The following is a 20,906-nucleotide window of genomic DNA, read 5'->3' as shown; positions in this document are numbered from 1 at the left end:
GTACATCTTGTATATTAGGACAAAGCTTTAAATGGGCTTACTCTAATTACCTGAGTGAAGTTCTTTAACCTGACTGTCCTGATGTACGTCGGATGTCCAAGTCCACTCAGCGGCCACGTGATGTCAGGCGGCAGGCTGGCATAAATTAGAAGTTTTAATCCCATCATGACTGTCGTCGTAACCGGTGCTAAATAAGGACTCTGATTACAAATGGGTGAAAGCTTAGTAACTGGAGTAAATTCTCCAAGCCATGCAGCTAAAGGCACAGTGGCCTCCATCAACTGAAGATTAGAGCCACAAGGACTCTTCCTAGGGTGGACAGCCCGGCCAAACTGAGCGATCGAGGGTGAAGGCCCTTAGTCATAAAGGTAAGCAAGAACCCAATGGTCACTCTGAAAGACTTCCAGCATTTTTCCGTGGAGAGAGGGTAGCCTTCCAGAAGAACAACGATCTCTGCAGCACTCCACCAACCAGGCCTCTAAGATAGAGTGGCCAGACGAAAGCCACTCCTCAGTTAAAGGCACATAACATCTCTGGAGTTTACCAAAAAGACACTTGAAAGACTGTCATACCATGAGAATTTTTTTTGTTGAAGTCCCTTTGGCATTAATCACAGCTTGAAGTCTTTTTTTAGTATGATCCTACAAGTTCTTTTAGAAGGTCTGAGAAAGGGTATAAACATTGTGTGTGTGTGCGCGCATGTATGTATGTGTAAACATACATACATATACACACACACACACAGCCATGCTGAAGCCTGGGATCTCCATTCATGTCCATGAGAGAAATAGTGTGTGAGAGAGAGAGGGGAAAAAATAGTAATAAGGGAACTGTCTCATAGGTGGCCCTCATGCACCAGGCTTTTTCTGTGCACTCTTAATGTCCCATTAAAATTAAGCAGAGTTGAAAGCAGATGTTTGTAGACGTTTGTTCTGGAATGGTAAAGTGCATTAAAATGCTGTGCAGATATGCCTCATATACACAGGGCAGGAGTGCATATCTATATTTGTTTGTGTGCATTGGATTTTTTGTGCAGAAGCTGCCTGTGTCAATGATTTAAAAAAAGATCAAATAAGTAGAATACCATATAATTTAGAAACAAATAGTAGAAGGATTTAAGCTATCAGACTTAAACGCACTATAACATTATCTAGTACTGTAGTGTGTTTATATTGTATATTGTAAACATGATTCCTTGATATAACTATCGCACTTGTTCAAATTTTTAAATTGCACTTTGTCTTAAAGGTTTAATTGCACATTTGATATCAGTTTTCATATTGCACTTTGCTCATTGATAATGAATAGGTGAAGGATAGTAACTCAATCTTGTACCAGATACATTTACACTGATTATAGCCAAATATTTTTACCCAGATGCCCGATGCCCATGAACTTTGCCCAGATATATAAGCAGATGCTGTATGAACCCATGAGTCTTTGTAAAAACTGTTAACATGTGTATCCATTTAGAACATTTAATCTGTTTGTTCCAAATTATGTATTTATAGTTGATTAGACTTTGAATAATTGTGTTTACAGTAAATAGATTCAATGTAACAAGTTTACTACTAGGAATATGGTGGTAATGATGCAATGTCACACGAGAGGGCTGTATTGTGCCATGCTAAATCCAGCAATACAATACAACTTCGAGTGCTATATTGTTTTTATACAACAGTCCTTAAACACCATTTATTATCATTATAATTAGTTTGTTCTTGTAACCAGGTATTTTGCTCTGCCAACTAATGGCGACTGGCAGGATTAACAGGATTAAAATTAGTTTTAGCTTTGTAACACTGCATATACGCTTGCACATATGCATCCAAAACCCAGTACACATTTAGATCTTATTGAGGTGAACAACTTTTGCTGCGCATGCTCTGCTTTGCTCTACTCAATAGGAAATCAGGTATTTTGGGTAATTTTTCAAAAATTAGATAATGGATTTTAATATAAAGTATGTCTCCTAGGGGATTTGTATGATTGCCTCTTTTTTTACATTGAGGTGCCTTTTTTTTTTTTTTACAGTTTGTGGCAGGCAGCGTCCCTTGGCATATTCAAGTCAGAGTTTACAGAGTCTAAAATATATATATTGTGGCGTGGGCGGGGCGGCGGCTGACGACCAGCATGCCTTGCGGGGATGTCGGTGTGTTCACCATGATGGGGAAAGGTGTTTGGGTTAGTGACTTCGGCCCTGTTGTGTGTGTGAGGAGGTGTGTGACGTGTGAAATGTGCTCTAATTCAGGATGACGCTGAATTGGATGGATGTAGGCTCCTGAGTGAAGGTGCTGCTCATGCCATACCTGCTGTGTGCTAAATAAAGTATTCCCAGCCATTGCATTGGGCAGCAAATAAGCTCACTCGTCTCTCCAGCATTCTTTCCGGCGTAAAAATGCTACAATATATATATATATATACTGTATCTACTCACCACACAGTAAAAGTAATAAGTTACCTTCATGTAAAAAAGTTTAGTAACAAGTTGCACAGCTTTTATAAGTTTTCTTAACTTTTAGAGAAATTTGGTGGCCAAACAAAAGGATTCACATTGTTGTTTAGTTGTTCAGTTTTAAACCTTAAGTTGACTTAACTTGTAATTTAAATGTTTAACATAGCTCAAGTTAGTATTGGTCTTGGGCTCAGTTAATCATATTTTCTAGGGTTGACTTAGCCCAAGTTTTTATCAACTCAAAAAGGTATGTTGTCTCCCATTGTAGCCCATTGATGTAATAGGCTCAAGTAAAAATAAAACAAGTTGGCCTAACAATACCCCAACAATTAAAACGCACAAAATTTACTTAAAAAGACTTTATTCTACCAAAACTAGTCAATGTTAAAGGGGTCATACAGGCCTACATGAACTTTTTTAAGCTGTTTGGACTGAACTGTGTGTTAGGAGAGTGCGTACACAACCACTCTACGATGATAAAGAGCCGCCCAGTGGTTTTCTTTACATTTATTACAATAACATCCCCCTTCTGAAATCAGGCCAATCACAAATGCCTGTCGATGTGACGCCACACCGACAGAGGCCGCTCCTACACTAGTTGATTGACACTGGTGTTTTAGCAAAGACCCGCCCCGAGTGAGAAGAAGCTGTCGGCCATTGTTTTTCGCCGCTGGAGCAAAATGACGCCTAAGCGAGTGTTGTGTACAGTTGTTGGGTGTAATAGCGAACACAGCAGTTGTCATTCACTACCTAGGGTTAGTGACCTAGGGTACCTACCTAGGGTTAGGTATCTGAGCCACTGCGGCGCAGTGGCTGAATTTAGTTTTTAAAGCAAACGTCCCCACACTGCGTTGTGGGCAATGCTTTGTGGGTAATGCAGTCCAAAGCATTGCCCGCACTGGACTACACTTCCGTGGCTATACCCCACGTGTGTTGTGAAGACACGCCCCACAGAACTGGGGGGCGGGCTCAGCAGAGGTCATGAGCATTTAAATTAGCATGTACTGAAACAGGTTGCTAAGAACAGAGCTAGTTTTTACCAGGTAAAATTAGTGTTTTTTTTACACAATAATTTTGAATTTTTAATTAACGTATAATACAAACTTTTCATTAGGACCCTAAAGATCATATTAACATTTAATGAAAAATATGATGTGTAGGACCTTTAAAACAAAATAATACATGTTCTATTTTGTTTAAAGGTTAATAAAACACCTGGATAACACCAAATGATTATTACTCTCTTACTGATTCTTTTATATTACAATATAATAACAATTTTTTCGAAACTACCAAAGATTTGCCTTTTTCCAAATGTGTCAGACACAAAAAAGACAATACATGGCAACAAGAGTTTGTTTCTCAACATGTGAATCTGAGGGGAGCATGTCTCTCCAAGTCCAATAATAATCCTCTGAACGGCTTCAGGTCAACAGAAGTTGGCTGTGATTGACAGAGAAGGATCACGGCACATTTCTGCATTACACTTAGGAGACCTGTCCTGGTGATGTTGGTGATGATGAGCATAAAATACAATATAAATTATTGTGAACTGCTTAAAGGTTTGCATGTTATTTGTTAGGTGATGCTAATAAATGCTATGTTAACATTGCCACTTTGTTTTTTAAATGTTCTCTAGGTAAACAGACATATCAGCCATAACATTAAAACACTGGCAGCGGGACATGGGTAACAATGATTGTTACAGTGGCATCATTCTTTGTGTGGGATATATTAGGCAGCAAGTGAAAGAATAGTTCAAGGTGACGTGTTGGAAGCAGGAAAAGTGGGCAAGTATAAGGATCTGAGCCATTATTATGTTTCATGTCCGTTGTCAGAGTTAATTATGTTCCTGGTATGCACTGACTATTGCCTTACCAAATATAGTCCAAATAAAGACAACCAGAGAGTGAGGGACAGGGTTGTTAATGTGCATAGGGAGCACAGACAAACCTTTCTGGCACGATCTCCCAGAAGAACTACTATGGCACAAATTGCTAAAATAAATAAAATCAAGCATTACAGTTTTGCTGTGTATGCTGCATATTCCGCAAACCCGTCAGAGTGGCCTTACTGCACCCTGTCCATAAATGAAAGTGCCTACAATGGATATGTGAGCATCAGATCTGGACCATTGAGCAATTGGAAAATGTTGCCTGGTCTGATGAAACACATTTTCTTTTATATTATGTAAACAGCCAAGTGTGTATGTGTGTTGACTTGGGCTCCAAATTTTGTTGATCTCACTTTAATACCTATTGGATATGATAGACACTCAAGTCCAAACCATGGAGACACCACCTCACAACTTAATGTCTTAGTGCCAGCTACCACAGATCACTTTTAGAGGTCTGTTGTTGTCCACGCCTCGTCTTTCTGTACTAACCTTTCCAAAATTAAATCATACAATTTTAATCATTGCAATTGTTAGAGTAATGTCAATTTCTTGTAAATAATAAAGCAGTAGTGTAAAATAATGGGTAATGTAAATATTGGAGGGTTTGCAGGCGTTAAACATGTACTTTGTTGAGAATGAGTAAAGAACATGAGACATAGGACATGTATCTGAGATAAATTTCTCATTCATTGTATCCTTAAGTAAAACTGGAATAAAAATACATTAAATATCTTAATAAAGAATCCAAATTTGTGTGTAGTTATTAAGCAGAGAGCTTTCACATATTAAAACTGTCAACAAAGGTTTTTTTTTTTCATGTGATCTGTAAAAGTAAACATCATTGTCATTCAGCCTCGTGTTCACTAGCAAACAAACCAAAAACCAACAAGACACCCTGCAACCATGCATCTGCCACAGTGAGCATTGTTTCCTTTTATGTTAGCTACTGTTAATCGTTTTTCATCTCATGTTGTGGTATCAGTGCTTTCTATAAAAGGATATGTTTTATTTATTGAATTTGCATAATTATGCAAGATTGCATAATTGCACAATTATTTCTATGCTCTCCAGGGCAAAATCTTCCATTGTATGTCAAAGGTGCGAAGAAAAGGATCTAACAATCCTATATGTTTACTAAGGAATTCTTTAATTTTAAGAAAACTAGTATTTTTTTTTATTAAGTGGGATGATAAACACGATCTGTCGCATTGTTTGCGAAATATTTTGTTAAGGTGGTTACATTAGTGCAGCTTGACTGTGTGTACACATTGTACCTAAGTTGGCTTAACAGAGAGGAAAACAGAGGCTTTCACACTGGGTAAATAAGAAAGTGCTCTGACTGGTTTATCTTTGTGTTTCTTAATCACCTGTCAGCTAATGCAGTCTACTGGGCATGCTGCAGTCAGTCTACAATGGCTTAAATGTAAAGCCACATCTATCACCAGCCATGGCATAAGCTTATCACCAACTAGAGCTGAGAATCTTTTTTCAAAGGTACGTTTTTTTTTCTTCTTTTTTTTTAATCAATGCCATAATATTTAAGCTTTAGAATTTAAGAATGGTTCAATCTAGTAGTTATTTAAATGTTTGGCTTGACTTTCAATTAATGCTGTATACATTTTTATAATTTTTAAGTTTGTGTTAAGACAGAAAATGTTATAAAACTACATACTAATGTTTCATAAAACCCTGTTGTAGGTGAATGGCCACATGTCAATGTCTTCAATTTGAATAACAAGTATCACCAATCAGTGCCTGTGCAACAGACAGAATTAATACTATCTCAATTGTGCTATACATGGCAGGGGAAAATGTTGCTGTCAGCTTCTTTAGAGAACTCCTTTTGGACTATTCAAATACCCTTCTCTGAGGAAGTTAAACACTGGGCTTTAGGTATTTCTGTGTTTCTTTTTCTTATTGCCATCTGTATACTAATATGGCAAATTCAACGATACTGCACACAACTGACTGCTCCCCAGCATGCTGGTACGTTCCACTGGAAACCTCATAATTATACATTTATAAAGTCAGCATTTGTCCTTTAATGTTGTTTATGATGTTAATATAAGATGCACAAACTGACAAAAAATTGAAAGTAACTAGAGATCTGAGAAGCAATAAATTGTATGTATAATAGCATGTCCATAATTATTAATGTGGATTAATATAATTAAAATGTTTGCTTACAGTTAATGGCTCACTGATAAACAGCCAGTCTGCAAAAAATGAAACATTTCAGAGTTTACAGATACCCAACCATCAGGTGAGTCATACAGTTGCCTTGTAATGTATGTGATTCACATACATTACAGAGCTTTCCACAGCAAGTTATTTATAATAATACAACTCTTCACTTAGGGGCTGTGTGCCTACAAAGTTTTGTTTGTATTGACTCTAACCTAGACTAAACTATACAATTATGTAGTACTCTTGTAAGTAACTGTTTCTGCAAAAAATCTATTACAAGGATAAGGAAAGAGTTTAGTGTCTATCAGGCAACAATGATGTCCTTAGAATTTCCACTGAAATACTGTTTTTACTGGCACCATAACATTAGTAGCAGATTCGTTAAGTGACAAGGTGTGGCCTCCATTGATTGCATGCTCACATGCCAATTGTACTTTAAGTGCTTTTGCCAGTGCACAGGGTCAGCATGGATGCTTTAACTGGTCTGCAGCTACACAGCGAACTGCAGTGTACTGTGAGTTGTGACACCGGACTTAGCCAACATTAACTTTGTCAGCAGATTATGCTACAGTAGCTTTTTTGTAAGATCAAACCAGATGGGTTCTCAATCCATATTAGGGTGCATTGGATGGTTTACTGGTTGTTCTTCCTTGGACCACTTTTTATGGGTACTAATCACTGCATACTGTAATGACACTAGACAGTATTCCCCGTGATGTTGGAGATACTCTAATTTGCACCTGCCCATTTTCCCTGCTTCCAGCATATCTGGATGGATGGATGGATGGATGGATGGATGGATGGATGGATGGATGGATAGATAGATAGATAGATAGATAGATAGATAGATAGATAGATAGATAGATAGATTGATTGATTGATTGATTGATTGGTTTTGCTTGGCTACATGATGCATTACACTTGACATAGACATTAGAATATGGGCCCTGCAGGTATGCACATAATGAGCAACAATATTCAGTTAGGCTGGGGGCATTCAAGCATTGATTGACTGATTGGAATGAACAAGCCCAAAGTGTGCCAAGACCACATTCCCCACACTATTACACCAGCTCTACTAAGCTCTACTAAACCTAAAATCCTCATACCTCAGCAGAAGTGAAGAATCATCAAAAATTGCTAAAGACTTGCAGTTGTATCCTGTAGAAAATTAGTGCCACATTATGAAAGCTAACTTTACAAAGCCAAAATTACATGCTCAAATTGTTCCAGAAAATCAGCATGACTCAGTTATGCTTGTTTTAGTTTATTGACTAAAAAAAACTTTGGATGAAGTGATTCTTTTAAGTGTAATCATCTATTTTACATAAAGCCACTTAAAAAATCTTTTGTAAAATACCACCAATTATGAGCATATTAATGAACATTACAATGAGGTCAATAAGTATTTGATCACCCTGTGATTTTGCAAGTTCTCTTACTTAGAAATCATGGAGGGGTCTACAATTTTCAGCATAGGTGCATTCCACTGTGAGAGACAGAATCTAAAAAAAAAAATCGGGAAATCACATTGTATAATTTTTTTTAACAATTTATTTGTGAATTACTGTGTCAAATAAGTATTTAATCACTTGCTTATCAGCCGGATTTCTGACCCTCAAAGACCTGTTATTTCGCTTTTAAATAGTGCAGCTACACTCTGCTCATGATTCTAAATTAGTAGCACCTGTTTGAGGTTGTTAGCTGTCATAAAGACACCTGTACACCCCACAATCAGCCAAAGTCTAAGTAGATACATGGGGTATCAATGATGCTAAAAATGATAAAGAATCAGCCCAGAACTACACGGGAGGAGCTGGTCAATGCTGTGAAGAGAGCTGGGACCATCGTTTCCGATGCAACTATCAGTAATACACTAAGACGTCATGGTTTAAAATCTTGCATCGCACGAAAGATTCCCCTGCTTAAGTCAGCCCATGTTGAGGCCCGTCTAAAGATAGCCAGGGACCATCTGATCCAGAGGAGCCATGGGAGAAAGTCCTGGGGTCAGATGAGACCAAAGTAGAACTTTTTGGTCTTAAATCCATTCGCCGTGTTTGGAGGAAGAAGAATGATGAGTATCATCCCAATAATACCAAACTTACAGTGAAGCATGGGGCTGGAAGCATCATGCTCTGGGGGTGTTTTTCTGCACAGGGGACAGGACGACTGCACTGTATTAAGGAGAGGATGAACAGGGCCATGTATTGCGACATATTGGGCAAAAACCTCCTTTCCTCAGTCAGAGCATTAAAGATAAGTCGTGGCTGGGTCTTCCAACATGACAATGACCCAAAGCACACAGCCAGGAAAACCAAGGAGTGGTTTCGTAAGAAGCATATGAACTATTTAAAAGCAAAATAACAGGTCTTTGAGGGTCAGAAATCTGGCTGATAAGCAAGTGATCAAATACTTATTTGACACAGTAATTCACAAATAAATTGTTAAAAAATCATACAATGTGATTTCCAGATTTTTCTTTTTAGATTCTGTCTCTCACAGTGGAAATGCACCTGTACTGAAAAGTGTAGATCCCTCCATGTATTCTAAGTAAGAGAACTTGCAAAATCAAAGGGTGATCAAATACTTATTGACCTCACTGTATGTGAAACATGAATTATAATTAAATCCATAACCATCTCGATTTTTGCTCCTCTTTTAGCTGTGTTTCCATCATGATGAGGGTTCTTTAAGTTCTTCTGATCTGAACAGCAGTACAGATAGCAGTCTCGGGGATGTGGATGAGGAACATGTTCAGGGCACTCTGCGCTTCTCACTTTGCTATAATCAGCTGCAATCTAAGTTGGTCGTGACTGTATTGGAGGCAAGAGGCCTGGCGGGACGACCATTCAGACAGTGTTTAGACACCATTGTCCATGTACGAGTGCTATGGGTATCAATGGAGGATGAGAAGCAACAGCTGACTTGTGTTCTTCAGGAGTGGCAGACACACCCAGTCAAGGACAGTTGCAACCCTAAATTTGGGGATCGGTTCTCCTGCACAGTTACTGAGGAGGAAGTGGCGAGGGTCACACTGCGGCTGGAGGTAAGAAAGCCTTCTATGTAAGAAACCAGGTGTTTTCTCCAATGACCCATGTGCTTTTGATTGCCTTTAAAGTTTGCTAACTGATCAGATTTCACTTGTTTCATAACCAATATTTAAACACAAGTGCTATGGCTTTTGCCTTTTTGAAATTTCTTTCAACTTTTTTATTTGTCTCCGTCTCTCTCTCTCCCTATGGAACAATTAGGAACAATATTTGTGACCCATGTGCCGTTTGAGCACGCTAAGACCTCTGAAAAACCCTGAACGCTGATGTCACTGAATATGGCATAAGTTTAAGGCATTATCAAGGCTGGACGTGTCTTTCTAGTGAGCCCAGGCACCAGACATTGATGATCAGCCCAAGCAGCTGATCATCAATGTTGTATGTTGGCATCACCAACATACAACCTGTGTGCTTTTTGAGCATGTTAAGACCTCCAAAAAGCTGATGTCAGTGTGGGCCAGATTTGGTAATGGTGCTTGGGCCGGTCACCGTTTGTGTAGGATGTGTAATGTGTGTATATTGTGTGTAATATGTATTGTGTGTGTGTAGTATGTTTGTGTGTGCATAATGTGTGTGTGTGTATAGTGTGTGTAGGATGTGTGTTCAACTGAATGAAATCTAGAATAGTTTGACATGTATACAAGCAAGTGTGTATGAGTAATGCAGCGAAATCTCCTGTAAAGGCTCAGGGCCCCTAATGGCAGCACATTCCAACCTGTATGCCGATGTTCGTGAGTTTTTAAGCATGTTAAGACCTCCAAAAGACAAAGCTGTCCACGTGCACTGCACAACATGTTTGCCTTTTGAGCACATTAAGACCTTTAATTAGTCCTGGATGCTGATGTCACTGAATATGGCATGGTAGACAAAGCTACAAACTTAGTGTGAGTTGCTTTATAAGGTCCTGAAAATGTCTGTATAAAAAAAAAACACGATATTGTATTGTGAATGTTGTTGTTGGTCTTTCGGCTGCTCCCGACAAGGGGTCGCCACAGTGGACCATCCGGTCCGCACATACAAGCTTGGCACAGGTTTTACGCCAAATGCCCTTGTAAATAGGGATATTGTAAATAGATTTGGAACCTACTACTGCTGCAACAGCAGTCCCATTATTTCTGCTGAAATTAGAGTTAGAGAGACAGCCACAAGCTTTAATTCAGTGACACAAAAATAAAGGTGAGTTTCTCAAAGTGATTTTACTTGGGGCTATAACTATTTTGGAAACCCTTGTACCAAGGCCTTTCCCTTTGTAGGCAGATTTCTGGAAGTAATATCTCTTTAGAGGTGGATCACTGTCAATTGTGGTTCTCCCTGAGGGAATTAAACAGGTGAGGTTGTAGTGGTCATCTGTACTCGTTTTTCCCTCTGTGGTTGATTCTACCTGCATTGCACAGTAGACCATAGTTTACTGTTTGTGTACCCAAATACTTTCTACTGCTGATCCTGTACAAGGGTTTCCAAAATAGTTATAGCCCCAAGTAAAATCACTTTGAGAAACTCACCTTTATTTTGAGAAACATTTCCTTTATTTATTTTTATTTATTTTATTATTTCACCAATTTATATTAGAACTATAGCACTAACTATATAGATGGTTTTTGTTTCTTACTTTTTTGTCTCAGGAATTGACAACACACATCATCACATTAAATTCGTATAGATCCTCATTTAAAAAAGAATTTGTAAGACAAATACAACATAATGAAAACAAAAAATGATTTTTGAATGGTCCTCTAATTCTCTGAAGGAAATAAACTCAAGAAACACTTGTAGCTCACATGTGAAAAAATAATTACAGGTGTTCTGTTAGGGTATTGTTTGGTCACATCAGGTTGCATTTTTTTTTCTGTATCTCTTGTTCATGCGTCTAACCCCCAATTTCGTATGTGTTCCATATTTGATTGTACAATATTTTCATTTTAGGTGAGAGACTTTGATAAATACTCCAGACATTGTATTCTGGGGGAGGTTCGTGCATCACTTAAGGGGCTAAAACTCCTTTATCCATTGGAAATTTTTGAAGACCTACAAAAACCAAAAAAAGTGAGTCTATATATTACGAGACCAAACAACAACAAAAGGAAGTCAAAGCAATACTTCCCATTCCTCCTGCAATTATTCTGAAATAGTACATAAAGTGTTACTGTTAAGCTTAATATAAATACATACTGTAAATCACATTTCAAACCACAAATCATAACTCTCCCACTTCTACAATTGTGCAGCAAAATTGAATTTTTTTTATTTGGTATATACGTAATAAAGAGGCACGTACATTTATGGCAACTGTTACTAACATAATTTGGCACTTGTAGTTAACACAAATTGAACTAAAATTGTAGACAAAGCTAAAAATAAATTTAGGCAGTCTGGCAGAGACTTTGCTCAAGTCGTTTTTGTAGTTTTGCAAAATATTAGCAACTTTTTTTTATTTTGCATTGTGCAGGATATTGTTGGTGAGGTTCTTCTGTCTCTGAAATATATGCCTACGTCTCATAGACTAGAGGTCGGAGTCCTGAAGATCAGGACGATTTTCCGATCTTGTAAAGTTGAACGAGGTAAGGCAAACTAAATTATTATTTTTTTTAATTACTGATTTTATTTAAATTGCACTTGATAGATACAGCTTTTTTGGAATTTTCAAGTCATATATTTTAGTAAAGATCTTTTCCTGTCCATTTTTAGGTTTATATGGCAGGACCAAAATTGTGTGTAACCAGCGTAGAATTCGACATCAGAGAACCTCAGAGAAGACGCGCTTGGAAGTGACTGTGTTTAATGAGGTCCTGATTTTCACACTACCAGAAGCTCAGATTAGGGAATGTGTCCTCATTTTGTCTGTCTACGAGGTCTGTCGCCGAAAAAGGTCTAAGCGTCTAATTGGTCAGCTAAGCTTTGGGAAGAACCAAGGTGTGGAGGATGAACACTGGAAGCTAATGATGAGCGCACTTAGACAGTCAGTAGCCAAATGGCATTTGCTCTACTTATAAAAATGTCAACATTATGGATTTGGTCTTTGGACTGTAGAAAGAAACCCACCAAGCACTGGGAGACTGTGCACACAGACCATGCACACAGACCTGGACGGGAATTGAATCTGGACCCTGGAGGTGCAAGTTGACAGTGCTAGTCACTAAGCCACGGTGCCGCCGAAAAGAACAATAAAATCTTTAAACATGTTGGCAAAAACAAGGAACATTAGACAACTGGGAGAACATTTATGACCCCTTAGCTGATTGGCACCAGGTGTTGCTGGTCATGAAGTTGAACAGTTTTTTGATCATGCTGAAGTGATGAGCAGGTAATGAGAATGGTGGACTCAATAGAGACATTGTACATTAGCTATATAAAATTATGTATGATATCAGACATTTTCTAAATTGAAAAATGGTGAGTTAAAAACCACTGTAAATAAAGTAACTGCTGTTGAACATCTAAAGAACTCTTCACCCATGCATACAGTCTCATGCCAGCAGTGCCTCTGTGACTTGATGCTAAAATGATTGACAAAAGTGTTTTTGCTAATCCATGAAACCCCTTCCCATCTTCAGATATTAAGGACATGTATTTTTATTTCTACATTAATTTCTGTGACACTACCCCAGATTCATGCTGTAAGTCTAATAATTTGAAAAGATTAAAAATGAAAAAAAAAAAAGGTCAAAACTAGAAAAAAAAATTGTGTTTATACTTTCACGTATGAAATGTTAGTGGATATCATGTGAATATATGGTTTTGCACATTTTAATAAAACACATTTACACAGACTTTATGGCCCTTTTTCTTTCATCTGTCTTTAGCAAGACTGAAAGTGATTCTTGAGCTGCCTATATATTTGTCTCCACAAGATGGCTCAACATGTACTGTAAACCTACATGAACATAACTTGCAATGTGCTAAAATAGTTTTATTGGGAAAATGAGAATGGTTACCTGCCTACTTATTATTATTATTATTATTTATTTATTTATTTTTAAGCTTAAAAACACAAGTGAGGTAATTTTGTAAATGTTGTTAGTGTGATGTCAGTTTAGAAATGCATTTAACTTTTGTGAAATCTCTTAATACAAATATATAGTGTTCTGTTCCGCTATCATTCTATTGATTAGACAAGACTGAGGATGAGAAAAGAATGAGACATGTGGGTTCACTCAAAATGAACATGCATTGCAAATATCTGTACCAAAACTTCCATTTTTCCTTTCTTCAACCATTTGTTCATTCTGTGTTTGTCTATTCTGAACCTAGAAGCAATGGTGCATTGATCAGGCAGAATTTAAAAAGGGAAGCATTTGGGAAGCCATATGTGTGAAATGTTGAATGTGCATGTGACTGAGGTGGCCTTCTAATGCTTACATAACATTCTTACACAGACTGTACAGTTTGCAGACACGGTAAGAACATGTCTCACTCCATCTCAGCAGGGGGTTTTACTTCATACTCCAAACACCCAAAACTCCATACTGGCATAAAGGTCAGTAGTGGTTTAGAAGAGAGATCATTCAAGAAAGAGAGATATAGAATTATCTGAAAACGATGATGACTGTAAGTTCTCTGTGCCTAGTGGATGTAGAAAGCAGTGTTCTAAAGATGATGCAGTTTGCAAAGATCATTCAAATTTTTAAAGAAAGGAAGGGAAAAAATAAAGATATCTTGACGTATTATATATGGAAGCTAAAAAATCCATAGCTGTAAGAAATGAGGAAGAAATACTACCTCAGAATTCTCCAGCATTACCTTAAACGTAGACAAAAGAGGTGTTCCAACAGGACAATGACCCCAAACATACATCAAAGCTGGTTGTGGAATGGATAAAGCAGGCTAAGCTTTAAGCTTTCAATTTAAAAAAGTGCAAACTATGTTTAGTGATCAAATATCCAACCAGAATTCTGTCAGAAGCTTGATGTTATCTACTAAACATGACTGCCAAAAGTAATATTGCTAGGGGCATTCAAGTGTTCATTCAATATTGGTTAATTGTGTTCTGCATGTACATTTTTGACACTGTATGTATATTTTGACCCTGTAATGATTACAAAATAAGTTAAACCATGTGCACAAGTTCTTGGGTTTTTCTTGTATTACAAATGTATGTGCAATCATCTTGCTTCAGAAAAAGACCAATTAAAATATAAAAAGGAGTAACCCCAACACCCCACCCCACCCCACCATGCTAAGTCCCTATTAGTGCTTTTCTTTAATTTTAAGAGTTATAACAGTATAATAAATTTCATAAAACTGTTTATTATTTTAATTAAATTTGTTAGACCTTGATAATGAAGGAATGGCAAATAAAGGAGTGCTGATATCAGCGACTTGACTCATAGCAGGAATGATAAAGACTGAGCAACTGTGGGCGACTCTGTTGTTCAAAACCTTTCCCATGGATTCCTCTCCAAGATGGGGGATGTGAAACATTCCTACATTGTTGTTGTTGCTCGATGTAAAACATCAGGTATGACTCCAGCAAGAAAAGCCCGTTCTACAGTTTTAGAAATCATAAAAGGTCAACCAACTTTGTTTTGTGTTTTGGAAATTTTGTTGGTGAATAATTAATCAACTTCTTTGTATAATAAATGGCAGTTAAACCTGACTGAATCGATGCATGTGGGTTTTTAACTTGTTCTGTAATTTAAATACAAATTAATGTTTCTTTACAGGTGCGTTTACGAAAGTATTACGTAACTTTTTAACCATTCTTTCAGTTTTGTAGTGTAGTATTTTTTTAGTTTTTCCTTTACACTGTTTATCTGTGAGCCAAGTTTACTCTGGCAGGGAATCCTACTCTGGCACAAAAGCAGCTATCACATGGCTGCTATTCTGACACAAACTAATCCTCCCGAGGGCTTGTTTAAAATTTACAGTGGAAAATTACAGCAGATGTACAGTTGCCCTTGGAAGTATTGGAACAGTATGGCCAATTCTATTGTTTCTGCTATACACAGAGGACATCTTGGTTTAGGATCAGAAGATGAGTTTTTGTGATAATCACAAAAACTATGTTAAAAAAAAAAAGAGACGTTTTGGAACAGATAGTCCAAAAGTATATTAAGATAAATAACACTATATATTTGGCTATATATCTTTTGCTTGGCCTAACTGTATAAAGCTGGTTACCAACTGACATCACAAGCATGACTCTTAAATGTTCTTGTTCTGTTTTGCTTTTCCAGATTTATCTTCATCTTCTTTAACTTGTTGTTTGTTTTCATGGGTTCTTTCTTCAGTCTCCTATTGTGAAAGTGAAATTCATGCTCAATTTGGTTGCAGCCTAGTGATCGACTCGGCCAATCTAAACCCTTCCACTTTTCCCCCGATGAACTGCTTCATTGTGTTTTCAATGCATTTTGGGTCATTAACTTGCTGCAAGCTGAAGTATGACCTCCCAATTAAACTGGATGCATTTCTCGGTGCCTAAGCGATTGGGATGTTTTGAAGACTTCCAAATTTATTTTGAAGAAACCATCACAGAATAACATATCTAAATTTAAATATTAGTAAATTAAAGCTGAAAATATGTCCTTTCAACTTCATCTTTTGGGCTCAGGTCAGAGAGTGTATTTATTTTGGGGAAATTCTGCATCTCAGTTGTCATGCCCTTGTTCATTTTCTCCTTTGATCCCTTCTAGACAAAATGCACAACTATTTTTATGTAAAAACAGAAGCGATAAAGAGAGTCTACTTTATTCCTCACATATGCTGTAATGTAAATGTCCTTGTAATTTTCAGGTTTACTTTGGCTGAGCTGTAGACAGAACTTATGTTGTACTTATGCAACATTGTTGTTGACCAACATTATTTTTATTCCAAGTTAGTGAGCAGTTGTGTGTGTTATGACCTTATCTTCACTACACATACCATTACAGATAAGATACAGATAAGTCAACTTTATTCCACTGTATTCTGTTTACCATTCATTCTAAGTAAAAAAAATAACATAAACACAGAATAAATACAGTTTAATAAATGCTTTGGAAAAGGGCCTTGCAAACCTGGTTCCAACATGAACATAACAACATGGCACAGAGAATGGTTTGCTGTGATAGCAGTGAGGTGAAGGCATAAAAAGCCAAAATGTCTAAACATCCCATGCAAAGTCTTTGTTTGTGTTTTGTAAAGTACACTTAATGTGCCCACAAGAACCTTTGAAATGTGCCTTAACAAACAATTATAAGAGGTGCTGATCTGAGTTTCTTGAAATGTGCAGGCATATGAAGTACATCATTTTTTTTTTGACCAGATGCCATTTCAGATTTTTTCCACTGGCACCCATTAAATGGACTGATTTATCACCTGCTCCTTCCACCAAAAACATTTTCGTGTCAGCAGCTTTTTGGCTGCTTTCTCTTTTATGCACTTTCTTAAATTAATAGTTCGATACAACTGCAGCATTTTACCCCCATTGTACAACATTCTCTACATACCTACAGTACAGGCAAAATAAATCCACACTCTGTACATAATAAAAGAAAGAAAGAACAATAAATGGAATAATAGAAATATAATAAGAGACCACTGAAGAGGATATGAAGATTAGAAAGAAGGCCTAGTCTTTTATCTAACCATGATTAATTTTGTCATGACATGCAGTCTTACACTGGAATTTAATCAGTATCATGCTCCCCATTGGCACTTCAAGGTGTGCTGATTTCCAGCTGGAACTGAATCCTGTAGGAGTGTTGATCCCCAGGACACAGGTTATGTTCTTAAAAAATAATATCAGTCAGAACACTTTATAAATCAAATTCTAAGGTCTAAAGTTGCCTATTACAGGTATCTAATTCAAATTTGATATTGTCCTCATTCACCCAAAGACAAAACATCAGTACCCAATTATGAGCTATAGCTATGAACCACATTTGCATGAACCTCCTGAGTAGTCCAATATTAAGTAAAAAAAAATCTGTAACTCTGCAAGCAGTCACACTGTAGGACAGGATTCAATTTTATTCACTTGGTAAACATACTGAACTTTGTTTAGGGTGGGGCAGAAACTTGACTGCACCATGATGTGTTGTTCTATTTGATAAATATTAGAGAGTCATACCTAATCTAGATCAGTTTGACTTTATGAGGGTTAACTCAGTGTTAATTGACTGGTGACTGGAACAAATGATTAAACCATTAAGCAATAGGTTGACAAAATAAGGACTGATATCAGCCTTCTCAGTACCAACAAGTGTACTTTGAGAGATGTTTTTAGAAAAGTCCTAATACAGTGTAATGTATACTGCCTAATTCTTCTGAATAATTAGTATCAAGCCAATGTATCAAAAGTGCACAAAAAGGCAAAAGTGTGTTTCTGATTTTATTGACCAACTCAAAAAGCTTTTTATTGATTTGTATTTATTTTGTACTATGTTTGGGTAAAAATTAAAGATGGCTTGCTGCAAAGATTTTAGGTACATACTAAAAAACTCTATAAAGCAAATATGACTTCATGTTTCTACATTAAAATATTACAAAGAGCATTAAATGTTAATAATCTAAACAAAGCCAATATTTAGTACAATGTTTGTTCATCTTTATAATTAAATTAACTGGTAAGATTTTGCTGCTTTTTTTTCTTGCTAAACCCCTCAGTCTTCATTATGTTTTTTTTTTGTTTGTTTGTTTGTTTGTTTGTTTGTTTTGTTTTATTTTATGTTGCTTTTTTTCTACTGACATACTGTAAAAGCATTTTTTTGTAACATTTGTGTTGCTGTTGTCATTATAAGGTTAAAAAGTAATGTTTGGAAACATAGGATGGCTGTGTACTGACTCAATAATGAAAATAACACCAGTAACATCATTTATCATGTATCTTTTTTTACTCACTCACTCACTTATCATCTTTACCTGTATACAGGGTCACAGGGGGCCTGGAGCCTATCCCAGGAGACTTAGGGCACGAGGAGAGGTACACCCTGGACGGGGTGCTCATCCATCGCAGGGCACACACACGTACACTAGACACATTTACATGCTTATTCACAAACTACGAGCAATTTGGAAACACCAATTAACCTAGTCTGCATGTCTTTGGACTGTGGGAGGAAACCAGAGTACCCAGGAGAAACCCACCAAGCACGGGGAGGACATGCCAACTCCATGCCACATGAACTATCATACGTCATTTTTCTACGAATACAAATAATAGTCATAAACACATGACTCAAAGTGAGATTGGATGTTGATGTAGCTAACCTAAACAAAAACCGTTTAGATGCAACTGTTTATGTCTTAAGGCATAGTCTAAATTTTAACACATTAATGTAGAATCTTGCCTTGGCTTTCTGCCAACAAATACAACTGAATACTTTGTGAATTACCTTGGGGGGAGTTTAACTGATGTGCTGATGTACAGTAGTATGCTATAAAGAAAATAAAATGGTGAGGTATGGTAATAAGAACAAAGTGTACAAACAAAGGTACTGTAAAATAATTAATTGCAAAGGACCTTATGTCATGATTTATGACTCATTTAGGTTTGAGACGCGCAGTTGTTTAAACAAAGAAAAGTACTAATTTATGCTGCATTTTCTTGGTGCAGTTTGTTAAAAAAAAAAAAAAAGAAGTGACAAGCTAAACCAAGCAAGGTGTTATTTTCAAGGCACTGGAAAATAAGGCACTAAGAACGAAGAACTTTTTAAGGTCGAGGATCTGACACCTTGTTTACTTCAAGTAGTGCTTCTTTATCAGTCATCAGACAAATACACTCTGTTCAATAATCATAAAGTTATTTCCAGATGAGAAATCGAAAAAGTATTCTTTGCCCTGGTAGGGGGTTATTCCACCAAACCAGGGCACAACTTACTTAGGCAGGTCTGTTTAAACAGGCATTGCTGAAGATTTAATTACTTCACCCAATTTCCTTATTGCAGTGAAAAATCAACAACCAATTTTTCTCATTTATCCCTAATTAACTCCTACATAATTATAAAGGAAAATATTGGTTTAGATATTAATTTATCTAAACTTATCAACAGAACAATAACTTGAAAAATAGTTTGTGGAGATGCATAGAAGTTTGCCTTGGGTCTCATTTACTAACAGCAACCTTATTACAAGCTGACTCAGTACTTTTATTTTTATCCTAACTGAGAAGAAGGATATGTCTATTCATACACAGTTCTCTATGTTGGGTGAATAAAAAGGAACTATCAATTGTTGTTCTGAAGAAAATGATTTATGCTAGTTAGTTTTTGTTAATTTATGTTGTAATTTATGTTAGGTCAATCTGTCTTGTCTCTGCTAGCCAGCTAACTAGGCATCTTAGTTAGCTAGTTTAGTTTTTCTGTTAATTTATGTTGTAAATTTATGTTGCATGTAGCACCTTGGTCCTGGAGGAACGATGTTTCATTTCACTGTGTACTAACTGTATATGGTTGAAGTGACAATAAAGCCTACTTGAACTTGATTTAATAAAATGAATCAAAGCTGCATTACTAATAGTATTATTTCACCCTCTCGTTGGACAGGTCTGTATATATTTGCTTTTATAATAACTTCACTGCTCTGGGCTTTCCACTAAATTTTGGAGTGTGGCTATTTGGATATGTGTTTATTCAGCCAAGAGTGGCTGAGGTCCCCTGATGTCAGTTGAGGATGCCTTAAGCGAAGGTTTGTGTTCCAATTCGACTCAGCGGTTTAGTGGTGTTAAGGTCAGGCCATTCGAGTTCTTTCACAACCATCTTCGCAAACCCTGTTGACATGAACCTTGCTTTGTTTACAAGGGCTTACTGTACAAATATCTAAACTGTAAAATGTAATGTGGTTACTGGAGCAACATAATTAGCTTTTAGCTATTATATATTAAGTGACACTATAAAGGAGCTGCTAAAAGCTGTTTTATTTTAATTAGCTGTTAAAATGTAGCTTATATTTAGTCAGTTTAATTTAATGTGATATATTTTAGTTTTTTTACTCTGTTTAAATATCACTCAAAAGTCCCTGAACCATAAACTAGTCTTAAATCTTTCTTATTTCTCCACTTTGCAGACACAAACAGTCATCCTTGAGATGTTTCTGAAGCTTAATTGGAGTCCACTTGTGGTAAATTTAATTGATTGGACATGATTTGGAAAGGCACACACCTGTCTATATAAGGGCCCACAGTTGAAAGTGATGACAGAGCACAAACCAAGCATGAAGTCAAAGGAATTGTCTGTAGACCTCCGAGACAGGATAGTCTCGAGGCACAAATCTGGGAAAGGATACAGAAAAGGTTCTGCCGCTTTGAAGGTCCCAATAAGCACAGTGGCCTTGGTAGAATGGCCAGAGAGTCTCATTAGACCTGAGAATTTTGTTTCTCATGGTCTGAGAGTCCTTTAGGGGC

General features: G+C 36.9%; 1 protein-coding gene across 1 annotated transcript; it reads left to right on the top strand.

The window, feature by feature from the left end:
- The first annotated feature begins 6,163 nt into the window (after positions 1–6,163).
- Positions 6,164–13,189, top strand: syt19 (synaptotagmin XIX). The gene is made up of 6 exons (XM_053501103.1): positions 6,164–6,338; positions 6,542–6,615; positions 9,202–9,585; positions 11,513–11,632; positions 12,036–12,147; positions 12,275–13,189. The coding sequence occupies exons 1-6, from the start codon at positions 6,164–6,166 to the stop codon at positions 12,577–12,579; spliced, it is 1,170 nt and encodes a 389-aa protein (XP_053357078.1). The 3' UTR covers positions 12,580–13,189.
- Positions 13,190–20,906: the final 7,717 nt, after the last annotated feature.

This window comes from Clarias gariepinus, chromosome 7 (assembly GCF_024256425.1).
Source record: "Clarias gariepinus isolate MV-2021 ecotype Netherlands chromosome 7, CGAR_prim_01v2, whole genome shotgun sequence".
NCBI lineage: Eukaryota > Metazoa > Chordata > Actinopteri > Siluriformes > Clariidae > Clarias > Clarias gariepinus.
The sequence above is the reverse complement of the archived record's forward strand: the minus strand, read 5'-3'. Positions and strand labels throughout refer to the sequence as shown.

Excerpts from the sequence above, each read along its gene's own strand:
- syt19 (XM_053501103.1), top strand. The coding sequence starts at position 6,164 with ATGTTGCTGTCAGCTTCTTTAGAGAACTCCTTTTGGACTATTCAAATA. Across the intron at positions 6,339-6,541 it reads GACTGCTCCCCAGCATGCTG|TTAATGGCTCACTGATAAAC; the intron begins GTACGTTCCACT and ends GTTTGCTTACAG. Across the intron at positions 11,633-12,035 it reads ACCTACAAAAACCAAAAAAA|GATATTGTTGGTGAGGTTCT; the intron begins GTGAGTCTATAT and ends TGCATTGTGCAG.